General features: G+C 50.2%; 1 protein-coding gene across 1 annotated transcript in view; it reads right to left on the bottom strand.

Annotated features, from left to right (window-relative positions):
* Nucleotides 1-26,646, bottom strand: part of LOC135889004 (dual specificity protein phosphatase 22-A-like) — a 37,128-nt gene that overhangs the window by 1,171 nt on the left and 9,311 nt on the right. The window contains exons 3-6 of the mRNA XM_065416818.1: nucleotides 26,179-26,261; nucleotides 16,972-17,021; nucleotides 6,950-7,024; nucleotides 6,125-6,296 (exon numbers count right to left, since the gene is read on the bottom strand). Of these exons, the coding sequence (XP_065272890.1) occupies nucleotides 6,125-6,296; nucleotides 6,950-7,024; nucleotides 16,972-17,021; nucleotides 26,179-26,261 (380 nt within the window). The remainder of the gene's footprint in view (nucleotides 1-6,124; nucleotides 6,297-6,949; nucleotides 7,025-16,971; nucleotides 17,022-26,178; nucleotides 26,262-26,646) is intronic.

Here is a 26,646-nt window from a genome sequence, read left to right as displayed (position 1 = left end):
CCAGGGCTTCGTCAAGCCTGACCTTAAAAACCTCTAAGGAAGGAGATTCCACCACCTCCCTAGGTAACCCATTCCAGTGCTTCACCACCCTCCTAGTGAAAAAGTTTTTCCTAATATCCAACCTAAACCTCCCCCACTGCAACTTGAGACCATTACTCCTTGCTCTGTCATCTAGTACCACTGAGAACAGTCTAGATCCATCCTCTTTGGAACCCCCTTTCAGGTAGTTGAAAGCAGCTATCAAATCCCACCTCATTCTTCTCTTCTGCAGACTAAACAATCCCAGTTCCCTCAGCCTCTCCTCATAAGTCATATGCTCCAGCCCCCTATGGACAGGCTGTGATATATAAAAACAACTAGGAGACTCCTCGTTGTTTTTGTGGATACAGACTAGCACGGCTACCTCTCTGATACCAGGCTGTGATATAAATTGCAGAAAGCAATGGTGCAAAAGTTTAGCATGGGGAATAAATTAAAGCTTTCATTCCCAAGGCCATACACAGCGGGAAACATAAAGAAGAAGAGAGATGTTGTCAGAAGAGAGGTGAAAGAAGATTGAGTAAACAAGGTGGGAAGGATACAGGGAGGCTGATACAAGCTGTGGGAGCTACAGAGGAGACGGTTCTTAAGCCAACAGTGGTTCCATTAAGAGCAGAGCTGTTTAGTCCACGTCTCAGAAGCTGTTTCCCATCCCTAGTGCTATACAGGCAAAGAGTGGCAAGATAAATGCTGTCAAGTTCTTGTGCAAAGTGTGACATCCTGCTTGGTAAACATAATGGTGACACCACTGGAAAATGTAACCACAGTCACTCGCATTCCTGATTCCACTTTATGTCATGACAGTGCAATGGGGTTATTTACTTCTTGTTGCCAAGAAGTTACCTTGGTTCCTAGTGCAGCCGAATTACCATAAACAAACACCTCACATTCTTATTTGATGGTGACACCGGGAAACAACTGGCGTCACTGCAGTAGGTCACCAACACAAGTCGGTTCTTGCCTGTCATACTATTTGGTTTTGTACCGTATTTGTTCAGTCTGATTTCTCATCAGTGTCTCCAGTTCCTGCTAACGTCTATGGTCAGCTGGGTTTGGGCTGAGATTGTGGGGTTGTCTGAAAACGAAATATTGCTAATATGAATCTTTGTGACACACCCCCCCCCCATCCCTCCCATCGTGCTGCAACATGAAGCAGTCAGGAAGAGCCCTATGCTCTGGGAATCCATCCCTGAGGGCACAGATAGAAGGAGGAGGCCAGTTTAGGGTTCTGCAAGGTCAGCAAACTTTATGGTCAACTGTCCACTTAGGGGGTTTCTTGCACTTTCCTCTGAAGCAGCTGGTGCTGGCCACGGTCAGAGAGAGGATAATGGACTAGATGGAGCATTGATCTGACCCAGTATGGCTATTCCTGTGTTCCCCATATACTCTAATAAACTCCTCAGGCTGTAACCTGTTTGGGGCAGGGACTGTCTCTTTGCACAGTGCCCTGGCCTCTAGATCGGGGTGGGCAAACTACGGCCCGGGGGCCGCATCTGGCCCTTCAGATGTTTTAATCAGGCCCTCGAGCTCCTGCCGGGGAGTGGGGTCGGGGGCTTGCCCCGCTCCGCGCGTGCCGGGGCTCTGCGCAGCTCCCGCAGCTCCCATTGGCTGGCAACCACAGCCAATGGGAGCTGCAGGGACGGCGCCTATGGACGGGGCAGCGCACAGTGCCGCCTGGCCGTACCTCCACATAGGAGCCAGAGGGGAGACATGCTGCTGCTTCTGGGAGCTGCTTGAGGTAAGCGCCGCCCGGAGCCTGCCCCTCTGACCCCTTCCCGCACCCCAGCCCTGTTCCCCATCCCGCCCTCTGAACCCCTCAGTCCCAGCCCAGAGCCTCCTACTGCACCCCAGAGCCTGCACTCCCAGCTGCAGCCCTCACCCCCCAACCACACCTCAACCCCCTGCCCCAGCCCGGAGCCCCCTTCCATACCCTGAACTTCTCATTTCTGGCCCCACCCCAGTGCCCACACCCCCAGCCGGAGCCCTCACCCCTTCCCACACCCCAACCCCCAATTTCATGAGCATTCATGGCCCGCCATACAATTTCCATACCCAGATATGGCCCTCGGGCCAAAAAGTTTGCCCACCCCTGCTTTAGATGCTACCACGGTACAAATAATCTTCCTACATTTTTGACTAGCCAAGCATTCTAGTTGCTTCAGCGAAAAATGTGGGAGCATCTGGGAAGAGCCATAGCCATGACTGGGTCTTGGTCTCAAATAGGGCACAATAAGGAAAAATTTGAGAGCCACTCCTCTGCAGCATTCATCTGGCTGTGACCAGGGGAATCCCTTGCTAGGTGTCCTCTCTGCTCTCTGGAGCAGCGATGGTTGTCACCGAGCTGAGCCCTCCATGATAGCTCAAGCTTTTGAGTGGGTGGTGGCTTCCACTGAAATCCGGGGGCTTTCCAGTGGGGATTTTTGCAATTCCAGGTCTAATCACTTACCAGGCCTGCAGGCGGCAGAACCCACTGTATCGAATGTGCACTCGTTGCCTTGAATCAGGAAGACAGTCAACATTTTGTTAAGGGTGGAGACATTGCTATATTGGCCGTAGGCCAGAAGGCAAGGCTTAATTTCCTTGCTAGAAAACAACGGATGGGAACTGGCTCCAAAATGTGAACGAGCAGGATATCCTGCATGCTTATTCAGTGCAAAGAGAACTCTGCCCTGAAATAATATGGACTCCATTCTCCTCTTTGCACTGCCATTCAGTTACTCCTGATTTACCCCACTGTGAGAGAAGAATCAGGCCTAATGTCCTTGGCACAAGCTTTTCTGCACAGAGGTTTCCATGGCTCCTGGTGACACTAGATCTTGGAAAGAGTCTAGTTATACATCCAGTTCAGGTCAGGTCACCATGAGTTCACACTACACATGGCTTATCTGACATGGCGATCTGCACTGTTCACTAACAGCAGGACAGGTCGATGGGTCACCAGAGGACCGGAGAGGGCGCTAGGACAATGCATTGCAAGGAGACCGGCATTAACAGACAGCACGGCTGCTTCCTGCCAAGAGGAAGCTCCCAGAAAGAAATTCACTTGCCAGAGGCCATCTCTGCCTTAAGCTTAGCTCTGAAACAATGCCAATGTTAACCCTTTGACGGCCTAATCCCTGTGAGATGCTGAGCACTCACAGCTCCCCTTGGCTAGGACCGGAGATGGAGAGGGCCTGAGTTTGCAGAGCAGGTCGCTGCTGGGCGTACCCAGCTGGTTTTGGCAGCGACCGTTGTGCATGTTACAGCAGCATGTTCCTAGTCTCTCATTGTGTGGCTCACCTCATTTCCAGTCACTGCTCCTGGGTAAATAATCTGGGGCGGGGAAGGGGTGCGCCACCACCATGCAGCAGCCTGACAGGCCCAAGTTGCCACTCCCTGGCTCGAGGGTACCCAGCCCCTGAGCTGTCTCTGACTTCCCACCAGGGGAAAGCGAGAGGCAGCATGACTGACCGTTGTAGCTGCTGCCAAGTGTTTGTTTATCAAGTCAAATAAGGTGTGGTTCAAGTGCAATTCCTCCAGCAAGAGCCAGTCTTCCCCTCACATCTCACAGCTGGACCTTGCTTCAGGACCAAATTTATCTCCATCACCTGATGCAGCTGGGTCTGTCCCACTGAACGTGTGAGGGGTGGCACATCCCAGAGCAACTGCCAGGGGCATTCTCGGGTCTGGAGCTCCTTGGGCCAGTGGGAGCTCGGCTGTGTCATGAAGCTTTGTGGTGGGGAAGGGAAATCAATGGATTTACAAATATTTCCTGTGCACCCTGGTGCATAGATCAACATCAGCACCTGCCTGGGAACAGGCCACTCATCTGTTGTTGCAGTCAGAGGACAAGGCAGCATGTGTCTAAAAGATAAGGGGCGCCCATAGGATGAGAGGTAGTGTGGTGCAGTGGGCAGGACACTGGACGAGGGGTATATCTACACCACAAAATCAAGGTGTGATTGCAGCATGGGTAAGCATACCCATGTCAGCTCTTATCTAGCTAGCACAGGTAACAATAATAGCAAAGACGCAGCAGCACAGGCCATTGTTTTGGGGTCTTCTTAAAGGCCCAACTTCTGGAGTCATGTGATTAACTGAGACTCTCAGCATTCTTTTTTGAAATACTTCTAGCTTTCATGTTTGCAGAGAAAAGCTTGAAAAATGTGACCCGAGCTGGGGTGCTGGAACAATTTGTAATGTGGGGGTGCTGAGAGCCATTGAACCAAACTGTAAACCCTGTATAGAATGGAAACCACTGCAAGCCAGGGAGTGCGGCGGCACCCCCACACCCCTAGTTCCAGCACCTATGGCATCCGAGTGCGACCAAAGGACTCAAAAAGCCAAAGGCAAAGAACAGGAATGCAAAACGGATTTTTTTTTTTTATCTCATGATTTTTGGGGTGGGGCTGACCCCTGATTTTGGAACACTGGGGATTTAGTTCAGCGGCGCCTGCATCACAGCAGTGTCCTGACGGCCCTCTCGGTTAGGACTCCATCCAGCCTTGCTGAGTGCCTGATGTCCGGGCGAGCTCTGTTCACTGGGGGGAAGCCCCAGAGGGAATCTCCGGGGTGTGGCATATTTTGTAATTTGTTTGACATTTTTCTGGAGAAGTTCCTAAAAGCTGGTGACTGTCAGGCTGCTGCTTATCATGTGACACAACAGTCCACCCCCATGGGAGTTTGCTCAGAAGGGCCTGACCTAAGTTCACCCATCAAAACAACAGGCCCAGAAGGGAAATAACAGGGCACCGATCCACACAGCCCAGGACTCAATGGGAAGCTGTTGACATTCTGAGCTGTGTCACATGCTGGCTCCTTTGGACAAGATTAAAAAATCCCCTCTAGAGACCTTGGGGCTTGGAATGGAACAAAGCACGCCCTAGCTACAACCTGTCACAAAACTAAGGACCGGCACGTGAAGCATCTTGGTGATGCTGGCAGGAGGCATGGGGGAAAGGCAGGCAGAATGGCTCCGGGGACACCGAGGGGAGCATGCGTGGAAGTGACATTTATTAAACACTCCAAGAGGTGCACCATTCACTGCTGGCCTGCAGGCACTAGCAGATGTTCAAGGAGGAGTAACATTGGCTACCTGATCCCAGCCCTTTCCTGCCAGGTCCTGACTCCTCTGGGGGTAAGGTGCTACTGCCAGAGTTAGCCAACCTCACTCCTCTTCACACTGAGTTGGCCGCAGATCCTCAGCCTCTGCCTCTAAAAAGCTGCATTCCCGCTCAGGAGCGCAAAGTAGTTCCAGATGCAGAAGAACTATGCAGACGTCATCATCTTTACTCATGACATCTCCTCTTGGGACTTCTAGGATTTGTTTAACTTAATCTAATGCAAGCCAGAAAGAATCCTTCTCTTCGATCGGGCCGGGCTCAGCCAGTGATCGCGTTTTCCTTAGGCCTGATCCTCTGCTTTGTTTACTGGAGGTTGGATTTTTTAATTAACGTTTGTTTATGTCCTTTAGCTGCTGAACATGGGAGACTTGCTGTCAAATGAAGCCCTGCTTAGACGCACACACTATCCAAGCATCACTATCCTGACCTGCAATTACCTCACCCCTCCCCACTATTCTAGTTCTGGGCGGCTGCTGCTGCTCAGGCCCCAGCCAGCACTCATCATCCATCCTGGACTACCCAGCAGCATCTTCTTTTCCGCCAGCCAGCCTCACAAACAGAGCTCATCAGACAATTACAGTACCAAATTTTCACACACAAAATGCACCCACAAAATTTGTTGGTACTTTTTTTTTGCATGCATGCATAAAACAAACAAAGTCCCCAAATAACAAGAAGCAGGCCCAACCCCCAACTTGTGCAAGCATTTGGTATTTTTGCATGATCAGTTACCTATTTTATGGGTGCAAAACAGACGTGCCTGTGAATTTTGCTGACACAGACAAGGGACCCTCTGCAAATTTGGTTCTTGATTTATTTTGGAGGCCAAGACATAATGACATTGCAACTTACTCTCACCACATCCCATGCACGCGCCAACAATGCGTCACACCAGTAATGGGAACATCTGAGTGTCATGGCCTACAATTGTTTTGTCCTATGGGTAAATGCCAGCCCACGAGCAAGGAGAGGAAAGGATGTACCTCCTTGAGCAGAGTTCTCTCGTACTCCTGCAGCTGCTGCTGAAAGCCAAAGTTGGGACTGACATAGGAACGGACGACCTTGGTGGCAGCCAGACACTCCTCCCAGCTGAGGTCGGTCACAGTCATAAGGTAAGCCACCAGGATGGTGGTGCTGCGGGAAACTCCAGCCAGGCTGTCATAGCAGGAGGATTGAAAACAAGAAGAGCACAGGGTGACATGGTGCACTCAGGAGGTGGGAGAGCCCCATGCAGGTGAACAGGAGGAGCAACCCCAAGTCAGCTGCCTGGCTAGAAGTACGTCCTGCATGGAGTGCATCGGTCAGCCCTGCACCAACACCCTGTGAACGATACAAAGTGTGTGTGGAAAGCCAGTCCCCTGTTTCAGAGGGGGCCTCTTTCGAGAATGCTTTTCCTATCAAGAGCTATCGTTAATCCAGTGGATGGGAAACTGCACTGGGACTCAAAAGATATAGATTCTGTTCCCAGCTCTATCGCTGATCTGCTGGGGGACCTTGGGCAAGAGGCTTCCAATCTCTAGGCAACTATTTCCCCTCCCATCGCTAATCTGTCTTGTCTATTTAGACCGCAAGTTCTTCAAGGCAGGGCCTGTCTCTCTGTCTGTGCCCGTGCAGAACTCAGCACAATGGGACCCTGGACCCAGTCAGGGCAGGGCCTGTCTCTCCTTGTGTATCTGTGCAGCACCTTCACAATGGGGCCCTGGTTTCACTGGGGCTTTTGGGGGCCACCGTAGTATTAATAGAGCTTTTGAGAACAATGAAAAACACAGTGAATATACGCAAAGGGGGCAATTGACATCAACACTGACCAATGAATGAGGCAGCCTCCCCCATGGAGCCGGCATTCATGAATGAACCTGATGCTCTCCTTAAAATGCTGGCTCCTAGGAGAGAAAGCAAACAGCGAGATTAGGCAGAGGTCACCCATTTTACGGAGCACGTTGTTCTGGGGCAGCCCGTTTCCAGAGAAGCTGCGCTCTCCTGGCTCTCTGGACAAGACACCGAGCTCCTTTCTGTGGGGAGGTGGGATAAAGAGAGCTGCCAAGTCTCGTGCTGCTGCAGGAAGATGCCGGTTTTAAGCACGGCCCTGCTTGACCTGGCGAGTTAGCATCAGGACCAGGGGAGCACTGCATCTGGATAGCCGGTTATGTACCCAAAGTGATGCACAGCCATTAACTGGAGACCCCCCACAACCCGGTGAGAGAGAAGTGTCAAATTAACCCCTTCGTGCCGTTAGGCAGCTGAGACTCAGAGAGCTCCATCGGTTAGCTCCCCTGCACCTCAGGGTTAGAGCCCAGGACTCCCTGGCCGCTAGTCCCCTACTCAGTACACTGGCCCATACTCCTCCACTAAGGAAGGATGGTCTTGGGGACGAGGCACTGGTTTGGAACTCGGGCGATTGGGGCTCAGTCCCCAGCTCTGCCACAGACTTCCCGGGTGACCTTGGTCAAGTCACTTCACCTCTCTATACCTCAGTTTCTCCACCTGTAAAATGGAGATAATGATACAGATCTCTTCTATAAAGCGCTTCGAGATGTGCTGATGACAGGTGCTAGATAAGAGCTAGGTATTGTTGTTATAAGGAAAAGTTTAAAAAAATGGGCATGTTTAGTCTTGAGAAAAGAAGACCGAGGGGGGACTTGATAGTCTTCAAATCTGTTAAGGGCTGTTATAAAGAGGATGGGGATCAATTGCTCTCCCTCTCCACTGAAGGTAGGACTAGAAGTAATGGGATTAACCTACAGCAAACAATGTAGGTTAGATATTAGGAACAACTTTCTAACAATCAGGGTAGTTAGGCTCTGGAAGAGGCTTCCAAGGGAGGTTGTGGAATCCCCGTCATTGCAGGTTTTTAAGAACAAGTTGGACAAACCCCTGTCAGGGAGGCTCTAGGTTTACTGGGTCCTGCCTCAGCACAGGGGACTGGACTGGATGACTTCTCGAGGTCTCTTCCTGCCTGCCATTTCTATTATTTCTCTGATTTTCTGTACAATGGAGATAATCATGATTCCTTTCTCCCACCTCTCGTCTATTTCGATTGTGAACCCTCGTGGGTGGGGACTGTTCCTTACAGAGCTCAGCACAGTGGGGCCCAGATCTCAGTTGGCGTCTATAGGTATTACCCTCATACAAATTATAACAAGAACGCCAGTGATATGTTACCAGATTTAAAGGCGGGGTGTTATGCTGATAAAGCTCACAAACATCCGCCCATGCCCGGCATCATAGTATCTAGGTGCCAATGTAAACGTCACTCTGCTAAATCCCATCAAACACAAAGAATATTTCAAGAATAATGGCAGGGTGCAAACCTTTGTGTTCCTTCTTCTTCTTCTAAGTCAGTGTTTACAGTAAATGTTTCCTTGTTATTCGCTGGACAGACGCTGCCTCTAAGCCAAGGAAGTGATGGCTGAATTCTGAAGACCTTTTTCCCCATTAAAAAAACAAAGGGGCCCTTTTCAATCCAAAAGGGAGAGGTAACCGAAGGGTGATGATAGGTCAGGGGAGAAACTGCAGGGAAAGCCCAGGCCCAGGATAGCAGGTGTGCGGCTGGCCCTCATCATTGTTTCCATCAGCACCCCCGGCTGTGTTCTCCATTCACGTTCCAGATTAGATGCTCCTTTCTCTACCTCTTGCTCTCCCTGCCCAATTCTTTGGGATAAATTCAGACCTGGTATCGATGGGTGCAACTCTGAAGGCAGGGAGCCACCTCTGGGAGACTTGGATGGACTCTGGAAAGGTGTTTGGTCCAGGCTTCCTTGGGAGCCATAAGGATGAGCCAGGACAATGGCCAGGGGAAGATGTAGGGGAAATCCTGGAAGGTTCCTGCCCTCTGCATAAATATACTGAGCCAGATTCTGGCTTCAGTTATACCTGGACTAACTCTACGGATGTCAATGGAGTTACTCCTGGCTTATGCCCATGTGTGCCAGAGATCAGAATCTGATCTGTCCTCTCTGCCCTTCTTGGATCTGCAGAGCTCCTGGCCATATGTGAACCATTAACAAAAGTTCTAAGAAAAACAAAGCAAGCCGAGGTCTGGCAACCAGCCAGCCTGGCGTAACACCAGTCCCGGCCAAGGAGACGTTAACCCTTTGCGTGTGTGGCAGCAGAATGCTTCCTTTGTCACCATCCAAGTGAATTGGTGATTTATTAAATGAGTCCAGCATCTCTCCCTGGAACAGGACCCTTGGAGCCGAGATAAGGGCTATTGTTATTGCAGGAACAAGGTTAAGCCATCAGAAGCTCCTCTCCTTCCTTCCTTCCCTTCCCCCACCACACATGCTTTCTCAGACATCACCCTGACTTCCTCAGCCTTCTCATGATAAGGGTGGGGATGTTCTCCCACAGCCTTCCTGATTTCTCAGAAGTTAAGACAAGATTCGATTGATTGTACAAAGCCACAGCGGAGCCATTCCCCAGCAACCAGGCGGGTGGCTTTTCTCTGTAGAACATCCGACTCATTCTACACTGGTACTGGAGAGCTTGTTATTCATGTGCAACCACAGGAGTGGGAGTCCAGACTTCTAGGTTCTAATCCTGGCTCAGGGGATCTGACAAATCTTTTCCATCTCTAGCTTCTCTGCTAAGAAGGGATGCTGCCCACCTCCTGGAAGAACACAGTTCACACACCTTCTAGAAACCAGCCAAAGACAGTGCCAATGGCAGCAAATGCTTTAGTTGCCCAAAGCTCAGAGAGAGACTACTATCCTGTAAAGGTTTTTATACCACGCTCATCACCATGGTACCTGAGCGTCTTCCCGTAGTGCATTAAGCAACGTGTCTACACATCTGTCACATGGTGTTTTGTTCTCTCATCCTCTCCCCAGAGGGAAAAGCGTGTGCTGTGGACTGTCTTGTTTTGGTAGGGTTCTTTTTTTTAAATATAAATATACCTGTTGCTACGTGTTTGTTAGAGAAGGCTAGTCAAAGGAATGCACTTTGCATTTGAAGTGGCAAGTGGTGAGTTTTGGAATGGATCTTCATTCCTGGGGGAGTTCATTCCAGTCTCGGACCACCCCCAGAGAAAGTTCTGTCTCCCACAAAGATGGGCTCTACCCTTATTGCTGAGAGCTCCGTTGTGTTAAAGCACAGTTGTCAACCATGCTTTGTCCTGGAGCATTAGGTGGTCTTTTAGACACCCTGGGCTCAGGCCATGGAGGGCTTTGAAGATAAGGACTAAGACGTTGCAGTTGATTTGAAATTCTATGGGAAGGGAAGCTAATGTAGAGAGAGGAGGATGGGTTGGATGCACTCAAGGCCCTAATCCCATTGGGTTTATAACAGGCTCATCCAGTCTGTCTTATAGCAAAGGCTGTTAGCTCTTCAGCAAACTTTCCTTCTTTCTCTGGACTGAGAAGCAGATGAAGGCTGGCTAAAAGTGAGCTGGAAATGTCCCGAGTTCCCCTGGACTTGGAACAAAAGCTTATCCCCATGCAGATTTCCAGTCCTCTCCTTAACTCATGGAAGGTAAAGTCTCTCTGCTTTTGGGAACATAGGAGTAGCCACATCATATCAAACCACTGGTCCATCTGCTGTGGTATCCTCCTGCCAGGAGTGGCCAATTCTTGATGCTTCAGGGGAAGGAGACAAAAACCCCAACTCTCTATAATTCAGTTGGCCCATAGGCAATCAGCTAATAATCTGCAGCTTGAGGTTTATCAGATTATTAACTGATAATACTTTGCATTTTATAGCACCTAAAGAGGTATAGCAGGTGGGGGGAAAACAGCTGTTGGCAGCAACTTGGTGTTTAACAGAGTCCTATGAACTCAGTGGTAGTGCCTTCCTTGGAATTGAATCCCTTGTTCACTGGAGCTAACCCCTATTCCCTGTCACACCTTGTAGCGAAGTCTCCCATTCCCCATGCAGCAGCTGGGTAAACCAAAACTCAGAAAGTTTAAGTGAGTTTCCCTTGAGAATCAGTGGCAAGGTCTAGGAACAAATCTCCTGACTCCAGTCCTTTGTTCTAACCACTAGACCATGGTTGCACAGGTATATATCTTAAAATGCTGCTACACTATTTAACCTCTGGGGACAGTGAATTCCTTAGGCTGATTAAACACAGTGAGCCAAACCCAGAAATTCTCAATCAGTTTTTAAGTAGGTAGGACCCCCATCCACTGTCTTACAATCCCATCCAGTGTCAGGCAGAAGAGGCAAAGAAGAAATCAAGAGAAGGACACAGCTTGCAAAAAACACATTCAACAACTTCCAAAGACTCCGGGGTTGTCGTAAGTTGACACTACTCAGCCACGCTAGATTGCTGACGGGCTGCATGTGGTCACTCCTCCACCAGAGATGTGGGAGCTGAACACTTAAGGAGGATACAGAGATGACTCAGAGGGTCTGAGTTTGGGCATTACAGAAGAACATTAAAATTAGCTGGATCACCAAAACTAGGCACAATGAGGTGATGAGAAGTATGAATTGTTAAAAAGCCCACTTACTTGAGACCTTAGGAAGTCAATCACATCTTTCTGTAGATACGCTGATCTCAGAGTGACCTGACTGGAGCATTCATACTATCAGGCAAGATGGCAGGGAAACCAGTAAGAGGAGGAAAGAAAGCCAGCTACGGCGGAAACAGCACCAGATCAACCGGTATCCAAAGGAGAGTGGAAGTTTTATAACTCTGTTGTGACTGTGAAAGATGGGTGGTGGTGGTGGACAGCCTCCGTATTGGATATGTCACTTGAAGAAGAACAATCCATGCAGGGACCCATTGCTTTCATGTTATGGGAAAGGGACTCTGTCCTTCACCGTTCTGAAGTCCTCAAACAATTCCCCTCTAGCACCTCTTGTCTTGCTATGTAGATCCCCACCCCCCTGCTGTCTCTCATATAGAAACAAATGGATGGCTTTGTAAATTATCATCATCTCTCAGATCTTCTCTTTCATTTCCATCCCAAACTCCTTTGCATTCCTGCCACAACCCTGGAACAGCCCCGTTTTCTCCACCTCAAACTCACTCCTTCTAACCGTCCCACCTGTCACAGCCACTCGCCACCATCCTGACTCTTCAACCGGCCATGAGGAGGCACTGAGTCACATGATGCCTCCTCCCCTTCCGCCTATCTCCAGGGGGCTGCTCCAGCTCTCCCACCCTTACTGGCTAAGGAAGGGAAAAGCAAAGGCTGTGAAGGAAACCTGAGTTGTCTTATACCATCACAAAGCCCTATGGCTAGGTCATGAAACTAGCCCAAATACAGCTACCTGATTGGATAACGTCTTCCATGAGTCAACTCCTCCCAGCTCATCTACCCGTAGGAATGTCTTTGTAATACTTTCCATTCCATTATAGGAATAAGGCACTGCTGGCCTTGTGTTATGGGGAAGGCCCTTTGTTTTCAGTTTTGACTGATTTTTACTGAAAAAGTCCCGGGTTTTACAAAAGCTATTATTTGGTTTTTACTGATTTTCACCCAAACTTTGGACTATTCAACTACATGAAAATACTGATTATGTTAAGAAAAGCCAATACACTACCTTAGTAGATGTGTTTATCTTAATACGTTAGCCTAAGTGTAAATGCAAGGTTGTCTGTTAAAGTAAAGCTATGCAGTGGAACACACATACACACACGTGTGCGCATATATGTACGTACTATGAATGTACAGTTCATAAAATAAACCACAGCATTAAACTGCATTTACTTTCAATACTCTTACTTTCTCTATTTGTTGCATTTTTTCTGCCCTCACATCCCCTAACATTAATGTGGATTTTTACCCAGAAAATTGTGAAGTTAATTTTTTGCACCGATTTTCACCCAGTTTTTAATTTTTGTAATAAACACAGATCCATTCCCAGGAATTTTAAACAAAATAAAAACCAAAAACATAGGGCCTCGGTTATGATGGCTTTATTGCTCTCCTTGGGTAGCTTGAAGCCTTTGGCTTCACGTCCCACAGTACACCAGCCCCGGAAATGCACTGCTGGCCATGCCTTTTTGTATAATTGTTTGCTTCAGGTTTTTAATGTAGTGCTGACTTCCTCACCATGGGAATCCACTTTTGCTGACTCTACCCCAGTTGACTTCCCAGACTATGTCAGCCACCAGAATCCTCTCTCTTATGTCTACAGGCATCAGCCCCAAGGAACATACTCAATTTCCAGCCATCTCCTAGAGTAATTAGTACAGATTCCCTCTTTACATGCAGGTCATTATGAGTCGCCAAAGTCTCCAGTCACAAACCTCCCTCCTTAGAAATCCTTTGTAAGTGCACCCACATTGTGAAATCTCTGGTATAAAGCAATGTGCAGAAAATAGTTCCTTGAACAACTCTTCCTTCCTGTGGCCAGTTTTGTGTAGACATGTCACAAAGGGAAAAAAAAAATCCTGATCTTGCTGAGGAAAGGTTTTCTTGTAAAGCTTCTCTTTCCGCTCAGTGGGAACATGAGCAAGCAGAATTAGTAGGCTGGGGCATGTCTCTTTCTCCAAAAGATGCACTTTCCAGTGGAACACTAGCAGCTCTCCAAATACCCAGGGATAGGGTGACCACATGTCCTGATTTTATAGGGATAGTCCTGATTTTTGGGTCTTTTTTTTATATAGGCTTCTATTACCCCCCACCCCGTCCCGATTTTTCACACTTGCTGTCTGGTCACCCTACCCAGGGACAAAGTTTCCAAAGCGGCCTCTGAACTTGCACACCCCCAGTTCTGGGCACTCAGAGCCTCGGGATTGCATGTGCAAGTGGCGTTTCTATGTGGAAATGGGGTGGCAATGATGTCGGACTGGCATCATTCCTGGGGCACCCCGATACTATGTGTGCATGGAAAGATGAGCTTTGGAGCACCCCAAGGTATGTGCCCCAGAACTGAAGGGTTGCCACTTTCAGATTCTGCCACTGGATTACGCTCAGTGGGGGCCGATACCGTGACCTTTGCAGTGATGATGGTACCGCACCGAGGGTTGGCCAGCGTGTGCAGGAGGCCTTGGGAAGAGAAGTCAAAACCTCCAACTCCAAACACACAACCCTCTGTCTGGAGCTGGGTTTGGTGGCCCATGAAATCCACCAGTGAGGAGTCACCGCTGTGGATGGTCCTGAATTTAACATGGATCCACTGGGATCTGGAAGGCACTGTGTGGCCTTATGCAGACTGAAGCTCAGCAGTGGGAAAAGACCTGTCCACCAGCCCCATTCTTCAGATCCCACGGGGGCCCAGGAGAGAGAAAATCCACTGCACCCCCACAACACACAAACACACACACACACACGCCGTCCCGGGCATGGGGGTCAGGGGAAAGTGGGGTGAGAAGGAGCGAAGCAAGACAGAAAGGACTTGTGGGTAAGGAGAGAACTCCCATCCCAAAGACGGGCCTGCACAGCTCCTCCCACTCATGCACCAGAGAGAACTGAACAGACCATTACTAGGTCTGACGCAGAAAGTCACTACTCCGCTCCATCTCCCTGGGGTTATAACGCTGCAGCAGTTCCTAGAAGGCAGGCTCCAGAGTGGCTGGAGAATAACACCCAACACGCTCCCTCACCAGCGCATTCCTTCCAAGCGCTGCAGCACAAAGGAGGAGCTGTAATCAGCTCTGCCCCCAGCCATATCTTACCTGGGAAGAGGGTTTTGCAGTGTGGAAGCAGCTGCATGAACCTCAGCGCATGGGGGGGATTTACTAAATCTGCCAGGCTGACTGAGGACAATCATGCATGCATGCAAAAGCAGTAGCACCTCAGCAACACTTAGTATTGCAGAGTACAGCACCGTGTGCTGGGGTGACAGGATTCCTGAAAGGGCCCCAAATGCACATGCAGCTATTCATACACACAGAGATGACAATGCCTCGCTCTTAGCTAGTCCGTTTTTTTTCAGGAGATCTCAACGCACTTTGCAAAGGAGGTCAGGATCATCATCCCCATTTTACAGATGGGGAAACTGAGGCACAGAGAGGGGAAATGTCTTATCCGAAGTCATGTGGCAGAGCCAGGCATAGAAGCCTGTCCAGTGCTCTACTCATTCTAGCACACTGCCTCCCATTGTAGCCATTTATTCCTAAACAAAGGGTAGGAATAAATGGTCAGTTTTCAGAAAGGAGAGAGGTAAATTGAGGTGTCTCCCAGGTGTCTGTACTGGGACCAGTCCTATTCAACATATTCATAAATGATATGGAAAAGGGGGTAAACAGTGAGGTGGCAAAATTTGCAGATGATACAAAACTACTCAAGATAGTTAAGTCCCAGACAGACTGCGAAGAGCTGCAAAAGGATCTCTCAAAACTAGGTGACTGGGCAACAAAATGGCAGATGAAATTCAATGTTGATAAATGCAAAGTAATGCACATTGGAAAACATAATCCCGACTATACATATAAAATGATGGGGTCTAAATTAGCTGTTACCACTCAAGAAAGAGATCTTGGAGTCATTGTGGATAGTTCTCTGAAAACATCCACTCAATGTGCAGCAGCTGTCAAAAAAGCGAACAGAATGGTGGGAATCATCAAGAAAGGGATAGATAATAAGACAGAAAATATCACATTGCCTCTATATAAATCCATGGTACGCCCACTTCTTGAATACTGCGTGCAGATGTGGTTGCCCCATCTCAAAAAAGAAATATTGGAATTTGAAAAGGTTCAGACAAGGACAACAAAAATGATTGGGGATATGGAACGGCTTCTATATGAGGAGAGATTAATAAGACTGGGACTTTTCAGCTTGGAAAAGAGACGACTAAGGGGAGATATGATTGAGAGGTCTATAAAATCATGACTGGTGTGAAGAAAGTAAATAAGGAAGTGTTATTTACTCCTTCTAATAACACAAGAACTAGGAGTCACCAAATGAAATTAATAGGCAGCAAAAGGAAGTATTAATAGACAAACAAAAGGAAGTATTTCTTCACATAACACACAGTCAACCTGTGGAACTCCTTGCCAGAGGATGTTGTGAAGGCCAAGACTATAACAGGGTTAAAAAAAGAATTAGATAAATTCAGGGAGGATAGGTCTATCAATGGCTATTAGCCAGGATGGGCAGGGATGGTGTCCTTACCCTCTGTTTGCCAGAAGCTGGGAATGGGCGACAGGGAATGGATCACTTGATGATTACCTGTTCTGTTCATTCCCTCTAAAGCACCTGGCATTGGCCACTGTCAGAAGACAGGATACTGGGCTAGATGGACCTTTGGTCTGACCCAGTATGGCCGTTCTTATGTTTTTATGTATCTATGTGTATACACACACACACAAACAGACCTGGTCAACTTGTTTCCAATAGTTGTACACAGTGTCCAAGAAAAGATATTACTTCACCCACCCTGTCTCTCCTGTATCCAAGTGGGCATTTTCATTTTTAAAAATGGCCTTTTTTCAGAAACAATATTTTTTGGCAAAAAATTGTCTACTTGGTCAGATTTTGGGGGCAGGGGTTTTGTGAAAAATGTGCCTTTTTTCAATGTTTCTTTTAGAGTCAGTGTTGAAAACATTATCCAAATGCTTATCGATAGTTGTTTGTGCAAAGTTTTGACAATTATTTCAGGAATGTGTCCAAGGAAAGTTTGGAGGGAAAAATGGGGGGGAAATGGCAATTAAAAATATAAGCAAATGAAAAATGGATCCATTTCAAATCCTTTGACACAAAATCAACTAGGAAATCTTGAGGAAAATGAGTTTGCCATTTTTTGACTAGCTCTGCACACATGTACATATAGATCAAATCTAGAAATATTATTAATATGCAGGCTGTCTTTAAGCTCAGCAAGGATCGAAAGATTGTCCCAGCCAGGAAGGGGTGATCATTAGAATTTGAACTTTCATTCATTGAAAACTGACAATTTGCTGCCCATGTAGGCTAAAAACTTGGAAAGAACTTACAGGTTTTGACTGGATGAATCTGACACTGATATACAGAGGTAGGTCATATCCTGAAACAGAAGGAAGGAGACAACATTAAAATGCCTTCAAGAAGCTTGTAACCAGAAATCTCCAACCCCTACGACCCTCTTAACCCCCCCACCCCACCCCAGACTGTTCTTGCAGCATCACCCGTGTGACGTTGTTAAACCAGATGCCAGCTCTTGCCAAGTCTGTAGGCGTCAGCTGAGCACTGACAAATTTATAGCTGGAAACCAGACCAGTTCACCTATATGTTAATATTGTTCAAGATAGATGTTAGACTTGTAAGGATGTGTTTAGTCTCTATAAAATGCTTGTAAATTGCTTCCTGCGTTAATCTCACTTGGAATGGCTGTATTCCAGGCTACCAGGTAAAATATGTTTGTTTTATAATTGTAAAAATGCCTGCTCTGAACTTGTGAACTCAGACGGGAAGAGTGGCTCCCCCCGCCCATCCAGAAGGTTTATCAAAATTAGGTGGGCCATCTTAGAACATGCATCCATGGGGAACTACGTGCAGAAGGCTTCGTCCCATGGGTTTGAATGCTGGAAGAGGGAAATGAAGATAGCTGACATGAAGATTTTTCATCTCTTTGCTGTTTGGACTCTTACAAGGGCTGGAGCTAAGAAACAAAAAGCAGCGTTTCTTTGATCCCCAGGATCAACCTGGGTTAGCCCTGAAAAGACATTCAATGCTGACGGATTACTACATCTCTGTCGCTTTTGGAGCCATATACTGCAACTCATTTGTGCATATCTCTTGCCTCCTGTAAATAACGCTCTCATTTGTTTTTCCTAGTTAATAAATTCTTAATTAGTTTGCTATAGGATTGACTACCAGTGTTGTCTCTGGTGTGAGATCTAAGGTACAAATTGATCTGGGGTAAGTGACTGGTCTCTTGGGACTGGGAGCAACCTGAATATTTTGTTGTTTTTTGGTGTAAGTGACTATTTATCACCAAGTGCAACCTGCCTGGGTGGCAAGATAGACCGGAGTGCCCAAGGGGGCTGTCTGTCACTCCATAGTAAGACTGTTACAGGGATCCAGGAGGTCACATTTGTTATCAGGTTGATGAAATCTAATTATAGAACACAGCACTGGTTTGGGGTGTCTGCCCTGCTTCTGACAGTCTGCCCTGAGGTCAGCGGTGGCTCCAGGCACCAGCGCTCCAAGCGCCTGCCTGGGGCGGCAAGCTGCGGGGGGGCACCCTGCCGGTCCCTGCAAGGGCGGCAGTCAGGCAGCCTTCTGCGGCTTGCCTGTGGGAGGTCCGCCAGTCCCGCGGATTTGGCGGCAATTCGGCGGCGGGTACACCGAATCCGCGGGACCGGGGACCTCCCGCAGGCAGGCCGCCAAAGGCAGTCTGCCTGCTGTGCTTGGGGCGGCAAAAAAGCTAGAGCCCCACCCTGCCTGAGGTTGGCACTCACGGTCGTGAGCCACTCCAGACTGCATGACAACCAGCTTGGGATGAAATCCTGGCCCTGCTGAAGTCAAAGGCCTCAGCAAAAGGCTGGCCACACAAAATCCAGGATGGAATATGGGTAAAAGTTCCCCAAAGGAGGATGGGAAAATATCATTGAATTTCCTGGCTTAATCAAGTTTGTGGATTCTGGATGATTTATAACATGCTTTTCAGACAACCCCAGCCCCTATCCAGACTGGTGAAAGGAGTTATTAAGGGTAGCATCCACTATGTGCCAGGCACTTTCCAAGCACTTAAGGACAGCCCTTGCACCGAGGGGCTCACAATGTAATCACACTAAAACCCAGCTAACAGCAGCCATATTTAAAACACATGGTGGAATCCTGGCCCCATGGAAGCTAATGGGAGTTTTGCCATTAACATCATCATGTCCCCAGGATTTCATCTACTGTAACTGCTTAACATAGAATCGGTCTAGCTAGCCCCGTCCTGATCCCCGTGAGGAGGGGCTTTTCTTTCTTAAAGTGGTCAGCATTCTACGGATAGTACCCAAAATAAAGTGAAATTCACATGGCGCAGCCAAGGCATGAGCTCTGGAGCACTTGTGATTCCCATGGTGAAGCTACTGGAAGCATATGGGAATCTCACAAGCCCATATTTAGGGGTCCTCGTTACAACACAGTTTTCCCTGACCCAGTTGCAACATGGTTCCCTCTGGTGCTGCAAACGGGACTTTAACCAAGTGCTGAGACCACGCTAAAGCCACGAATTTGGCACAGTTCATGAACGTGGTTAGAACACAGATAGTTCCCATTTATTCCTCAACGTGGACTCATGCTGTATTGAAGCTGGGGGAGGACGTGTTGTAACTAGTTCGCCTGCCATGGAGCTAGTTGTCATGGAGATGGGTGCCTCACCTGGATTAGGAAGATGGTGTGTAAACATGTACATGTGAAATCACTCTCATCAGTGCATTATTTCCTTTTCTATTTACCTTTATATATATAAAAAAAATCAGGCCTGCTGCATTGTGTGGGGAGGGGGCAGGTTTAAATTTACTACTTTTCTTTAAAACAATGCTTCCCAGATCCTCCCAGCGCGGCACTAACATTAGAAAGTGGGATGTTTTTAAGGCTCCCGCTCCACAGCAAAGTGGATGAGAATCCTGCCTGTCAGCATTTGAGCAGGTAAACACCAGCTTGCTGCAGTTCTCCTTCAATCTCTTTGCTGTGTGTCTGTGACCAGCGGCACTGGACTTTTCAATCAAAACAACCTGTACGCAACTAGGGCTAGAACCAAAGCCAAACTGAAGTCAGCGGAAAGGCTCGCCTTGGCTTCAGTGAGCTTTGGATCAGGCCCTAGGGAAACATACTATAATTATGATTTATTTATGTGTATTACCGTAGCAGCTAGGAGTGAAGCGGGACCCCACTGTGCTACAAACACACAAGGCTCTGGGACCGAATGTCTGAAACAGGGACCATCGATTCACAGACCATCTAGTCAGACCTGCATGGGCGGCGTGTGAACCCCCTCTTAGGGGAGGCTAGTCCCCGGCTCTGCCCCTTCCACCCGAGGCCCTACCCCTAGCCTGTCCCTTCCGCCCCACCCGAGCCCCCTACCACGGCCAGAGGAGCCCCAGCTGAGCTGCCCTGAGCAGCCAGCCAGCCCGCCCCAGCCACGCCGGCCAGCCCAAACACCAGCTCGCCCGCCCCAGCTGGAGCTGAGCTTGCGCTGGCTTCAGGGGGAGACGCGGAGCGAGGGCGGGGCCTCATGGCTGAGCGTGGGCGGGGCCACGGCCTGGGTTTGGGGAGGCTTAGCCTTCTCTGGCCTATTATACCCACCACCCACGAGAACCCGGGCCACAGAACCTTCCCACACAGCCCCTCTCATCAACTTCTATTACACGGGATGCGCCCAGCAGAGAGACACAACACGTGGCCCTCATGGTAACACTACCCGTCTCTGTCCACCCTGTGCGTACCTCACGATACGCTGCAGAGAACCAGAGCTCACTCCCAGGGCTGTAGATCATTCTCCGCCTTTTCCTGAGACTCTCCTCTCTTCCTAGCGGGGCTGAGTCCGGCCCCCCACGTAACTCAGGTCGCACGGGATTTGGGGACCCAGGTCTGTTGTTTGGCTTGTGGAGGAAACTCGAGCCTCAAGCTGCCTGTGTCTGCCCCCTCCTGACTCTGGTGATGAAGTAGCTCAGGCCTCTGTGACCCTGGCGTCCAAGGTCTGCAAGGATGGGAATCCCCTCCTGGGCACTGCTCCCACACTGAACCCAGGCCCATGGGATTTCCGAGACCGCGTGTAAACCAGCCCACAGGGCACATGTCCCACTGTGACTGACGTGCGAGTGCACACTAGAAGCCAGAATTCCCACTGCCCTGTCACACAAAGTCCCTGGAAGCCAATGAGCTGGCGGCGCTTGTTACCCCTAATCTCATCTATTCTTCTAGCCCTCCCACTCCCATAGAGGAGGCACCTTGAGTCTCTCAGCAGGGCCTAACCTCTCCGCCCCAGCCTGGAGAACCTGGGGGCCATCTCCAGCTTAGCCAGGCCATTCTGATGCTCCGTTATGGAGGAGACGCCTGTGCAAAGCGCTCACCTATAAAGTGCCGGGCTCAGGCTGCTCCTGAGCTCCAGTGGCAGGGAGTTCTGCAGGTCAGAAGAGGGTGCGCTGGCTGCAGCCAGGCCGTGGGTTTGCACGGCCAGCAAACCTCACCTGGAAATGACGGATGGGGAATGGACAGTGACCTGCCCCCCAGACGATGCTGTTGCTGATGCTCCCCGAGGGTGTGTGACTCTTGGGAGCAATGACTCAGACGTGGGGATTTGAGACCCACATCTCCCATTGGCAAGAGCAGGACAGAGCCCCTGCCCTGCATGCTGCTGAGAGCATGATAGGAAACAGGGTCCAGTCTTGAGGACGGGCCAGGACTGAGTGGCCGACTGCCGGGAGCTGCTCTGCCTGGTCAGTTATGGAGAGGTCTCCCCTGGGACTCACCACCCTCCTCGCCCTGCCCCTCTGCAGCCTGCATGGCTTTCTCAGCCCTATCTCTAGGATGCAGGCTGGCCAAAGGACTGCGCAGCGTCTGAACCTGTGCCACAACTGGGACAAGCACCTGGCCCTTACTCCCTCCCCCCCAGCCGCCTGGAGAGCACTTCAGTGTGTCACTGCAGCATGGGGCTTTAAACTCGCTGGCTAGGCCAATCCCCATCCCCTGGGGCGCCTGGGCTGTCCCGGCCACATCAGGCTGCGCCAGCAGCACTGCCAGGGGAGCTCCCCTCCATTGGTGTCATTCTGATTAGGAGAAGGTGGGTCTTAGTCCTCCTGAAGGGTTGGTCCACATCAGAGGATAAAAGTCTACTATTGCTGCCAGTTAATAGACTTCGGCCCAGATTTTAAAGGTATCCAGCCACTGCGGCGCTCAGGATCCCAACGCCTGATTTAGGAGCCTAAATCTCATTTTCAAAAGGGTTTTAAGCAACACCTACATACTTTTAAAACTCTGGGCCCACACTCCTTACGTCCAAGAGTAGAGGCTTTTAGGGCTGAAGGCCCTGGATTCACATGCCCACTGTCAGCTCAAGCAGGGCCGGTTCTAGCCGCTCATTGCCTGGTCGGAAACGCTGGAGGTGCCTGTTGCACTGCAGCAGGACTGGGACCACTTCACTGCTGGGAAAGTGGGTCTGGAGTCATCCGGTACCTGTGGAATCTCAGGGACTCTCTTCACACACACACACCCCCCGAGACATGTTCTCAAGGCATTATGGGTAGCACACTCTCAGTCTAAAAGGAAAGCAGTTCCTCACTCACCCTAACCTCACAGGTCTTCTGCAAGGATGTGCATCTCCTCCACATGAGTTCATCTCACCTGTGCTGCTCAGGCCCTGTGGAAGACCCTCACCCTGTGTGATGGCTGGACAAGACATAGCTAGTGATTTGAGAAATCAGTGAACGTGGAGCTGTGAAAATGCGGGGGCTAGAGTAAGGCACAACGGGGGCAGCTGCTGCGCAGTCTCCCACAGACATGGTCCTCAACAAGGCCACTTTCGTAGGGTGAGCACAGCCAATGCCATGCGCGGGGCGTCCTCCTGTCTCCAGCAGCACAAACGTTCATTGAGACCCAGCTCCAGACGGAGAGCTCCTTGCTGCTGTGATTTTGGATGGATTGGGCCTAACAAACCTGAAGGAGGTGCAGGGGCCTTTGAATGGGAGATGGAACTTTCCACTACTAGGTCATCAACAGAGACAGGCATCTGATAGCACAGTCACCCTGGGAAAGCAGTTTGGTGGTACTCAGTCCAGTCTCTAGAGGGGCAGCTGTCCAGATCTCAAAGGTTACCTTCACGGGCAGCACCCTGCTGGCTAAGAGGCCAAGGTTCAAATAAGCTACAGGCTGAATTACCCACCTTTGTACGCCTAGAGATGGCCCCTGCAGGTGAAGGGAAGCCTGCAGTGCCCTGGCCTATGCTGTGCCAATCAATACAGCTACGGGTGGGGATTATGAAGGCCGTGTCTTTGGCTGGGATCCATTGACAGATTCAGGCCAAAGAACAATCAGACAGTCCACCCCTGGGGAATCTCTTGCATCTGCCAAGAACTCTGCTTCTTTTCTTATGGGAAAAGCCATATTCCAGATCCACCTCTCAGACTGTAAGAGGCAGAGGAGGCTACTCAGGGATCTCCTTGCGCTCTCCTCTACTGTCCCCCTTGGAGCGGAGGTATACTGGTCTGTCTCTCCTCTCTAGATATTTATGCTGTGCCCATCACCTTGGTGTCTGGGTGCCATCAGAACTGTTGATCCCCAATGCTGGCTGTTTCCGTTCAGAGCTTCTCAGTGTTCCTGCGTGCATCTGCGCGCGCACACACACACACACACACACACACACACACACACACACACACACACACACACACACACACACACACACACACACACACACACACACTTGCCGGAGGAGCCAGAAAGAGAAGGCTGGGTGTAATGCACTGTGGTGCGTCACCCTGGAGCCCTGCCCTTCCATAAGCCCTCTGCATAGCGTGAGAATTCGCCTCTCACACAATCGAGAGACTCCACATTAGTTTGGGGAAAAGGGGTTTGGTGGTTTCCTCATCCGTACACATCACCAAACCACTGTCTGCTCTGCCACGCACTGGCAGCTGCTGCCAAAGAGCTGAAGGAAACTGGGGTGCATTGGCACAGCGGGTTGTGGGGGGCAAGCCCAGGCCTGGACAGGCAGGGGGGCTGCAAGTCGGGAGTGAGCTGCATTGCCAGAGCTGAGCTGTGACAGCAGTGGACTGTCAGAATAGCGGGGGATGCAGGAGGGGAGTGAAGGGGGAGAGCATTGCTCAGGGGTGAGGTGCACTGGCAGTGCCAGGTTGGGAGCAGCCCTGGAATAACACCCGGTGCTGCAGCTCGTGGTCGAGACGCATTGACAGGGCCATGTAGCTGCAGCTTGCCTGGTACCTGCTGGCCTCACGCCAGAGCACCCAGTCCAGCAACAAACTAAGCAGTCAACTGCACCAAAAACGTATTGGCTGGGACATGCGGCTTCCCAGCAGCCAGGGAAGCCGCACTGCAAACAGTCTCCAGCCTCCTTGCCAGCAGGTCCTCTCTTCCCACACACACACCCCAGGATTAACTGCTACTCGGCTAGCCGTTTCCTCTGCCATGCTGGAGCCAGGTCCCCCAGCCCGAGGAGGGAAGATGACAGCACTGCTGCCTGCCTGGGAACAGCACTGGGGTTTGCGGTTCCCTGCCTGGCTCTGTGATTGACACATTGCTCAACCCACCATGCCTTTCCGGTTCCCCTTTTCCTCTGGCCCCACGTGCTCAAACGTGTTGTAAGCGCTCGCTGTGGTTCGCCACCCGTCTGGCGTGGCTGTGCTCTGGCAGGGACGGCTCCCAGGCAGCTGCTGCTCCCCCTGCTCCCGCAGCCGTTTCTACATCTTTGATTTTACCCCACAAATTACTCAATGGCCCTTCACGAGGCCCTCCCGTTGTTATTTCTCTTTGTAATCCTCCTGGGCAGGAGGAAGGTCCAGTAGTGCAGGCGCAGTGCTGCTGGGACAATCCCAGGATCCTCAGCGACCACACAGGGCTTCACAGCCATTAGCAGGGATCAACCCAAGAACCTTCCACTCCAAAGACACCAGACCTCTGCCATCAGAGCTGCTATTGCTACCATTAAACGGCCCACAGGAGAACGCCCTTTGACCTTTTGCCCTCACCGAAAGAGTTTCCCCAGTAACAGGAGATGTCTTTTGAATAGCAATGCTGCTGTCCAGAATAGCCGCTGAGCTCCTCAGGTTACCATACCAGCCCATGGGGTTAGCAGAAGGTCCTGCCTGCACTGCAATATGGACTGAGCCTACTCCCTGCCCAAGAGGAGGTGGAAGACTAACAGCATAGTGGCCCAGCAGGGAGGAAGCATGGTCCAGTGGGTAGCGCAATGGACTGGGCCTCCAGAAACCTGGAGTTTCTTCTTAGCTCTGACACTGACCTGCTGGATGACCTTTGGCAAGTCATCTCCCGGCTCGGTGCCTCAGTTTCCCCTCCCACCCTTTGTCTGTTTTGCCCTGCAAGCTCTTCTGCGCAGTCACTGTCTCTGGCTAAGTGTGTGTACAGCACCGAGCACAATGGGGCCTTCATCTCTCTCGAGGGAAATAATCACAACAACAGTTGCTGGAAGGGAGTGACTAGCAGATAGGGGAGTGGGGAACACAAGCACGGAGGGCCAGGAAGCTGAAGAAACTGAGAGGCACAAGAAATGTAAGGATTTATCTCGCCAGCTAAATGCATCCCCATCCAGCAGAACCATGGTCCCCCCCAGAAGCAGCAGGCATGGGTACGAAGTTCACACACATTTGCTTTCCTATCCCCTAGAGGGCAGTAGTGCATTTACACAATAGCAGGTGCTGCAGAAGGGCCTGAGGATATGGGGCTGGCTAAGTGGGATCTGGGTTTCCTCCGGATTACTTTTTCACTCTAACCTGCTATTTTCCACCGTGCAATTCTACCCACCTTAGAGTCCCAGCCCTGCCCTTGCCCTGGAAAGGAGGGCGAGCTGCCCCTGTATACCCACAGATCTCTGAGATTTGGCCTCTCATCTCAATGACACCCAAAGGGCTGGCGTCCGAAACTCGCCCCACTCCCATCGCCAGCACCTGGGGACCTGTGTCTGGGATTAACTCTACCAGACAGCGGCCAGGCACCCAGCACCTGCCCCACCCATCGCCCTCCCCATCACGAACCCGGTTCCTGAGCCCAATGCAGCTGCCCGCAGAGAAGTGCCCCAAGTGGCCCCGGGCCACGCCGATCTGCCCCGTGTGGAGCGCTTGGCAGAAGTACAAGCCTGCAACTGACAAAGGCCTGGATTCAAGCTTGTGTGTGTACCAAGCTATTTGCACACAGGCCGGGATCCCAAAGGAGGAACACTCGAGTCACCCTCGAATGGCTGCAACATCCCCTCCCGCATGCATGGCTCCTTCTCTGGCCCGGAAGAAGCCTTGTAATGCTGCACAGAGCTGGGGTGCCCTCTGGTGGCCCTGTCTATGCCTGGCACCTCTGCTTTGCACAGCAATCCTCCTCACTGGTGGTATAGCAGCAGAGCGTCATCCAGAGATCTCAAAGCACTTCACAGTCCCAGTTACGGGAAGCATTATTATCCCCACTGGATAGCAGCAATGCTCGCCTCTCACATTTCCCTCCTTCCCATCTCCCCAGGCTGCGGCTGCGAATGCACCCCCACTCACCTCCAGCACAGGTCTGGCGTTGTTATGCACAGACAGGATGTGGGTGACCCTGTTCTTTGTCAAATTTTCTCTGTCCTCAGAATCTGTAGGCAGAAAAAGTCTCATAAACACCCAACCCTCTCTTTAAAAGCTGGCCCATAAAGCATTAAGTAGTAATATTTGTTTGGTCTCTGGGCTAAGATCAAGTGAGTGTCAGTTTAGTACATGCTAGTCTTTTCTGTTACATTGACTACATTCTGCACTAGGAGGGGCAGGATATTAACGATCCAATAGGTCTTTCCCATTGCTAATAGCTCTGATCTTATTAGAAATTAAAACTGGTCAGAACCTTGGGTTTCTCCTCCTCTTCCCACACCTCCCCATCCCCAGCTCCATGGAAAATTTCAACAAAAATGACAGGTTTCAGAGTAGCAGCCATGTTAGTCTGAATCCACAAAAAGAACAGGAGTACTTGTGGCACCTTAGAGA

Source organism: Emys orbicularis, chromosome 14 (assembly GCF_028017835.1).
Source record: "Emys orbicularis isolate rEmyOrb1 chromosome 14, rEmyOrb1.hap1, whole genome shotgun sequence".
Taxonomy (NCBI): domain Eukaryota; kingdom Metazoa; phylum Chordata; order Testudines; family Emydidae; genus Emys; species Emys orbicularis.
Note: the sequence above shows the minus strand (reverse complement) of the source record. Positions and strands in the feature narration are given on the sequence as shown.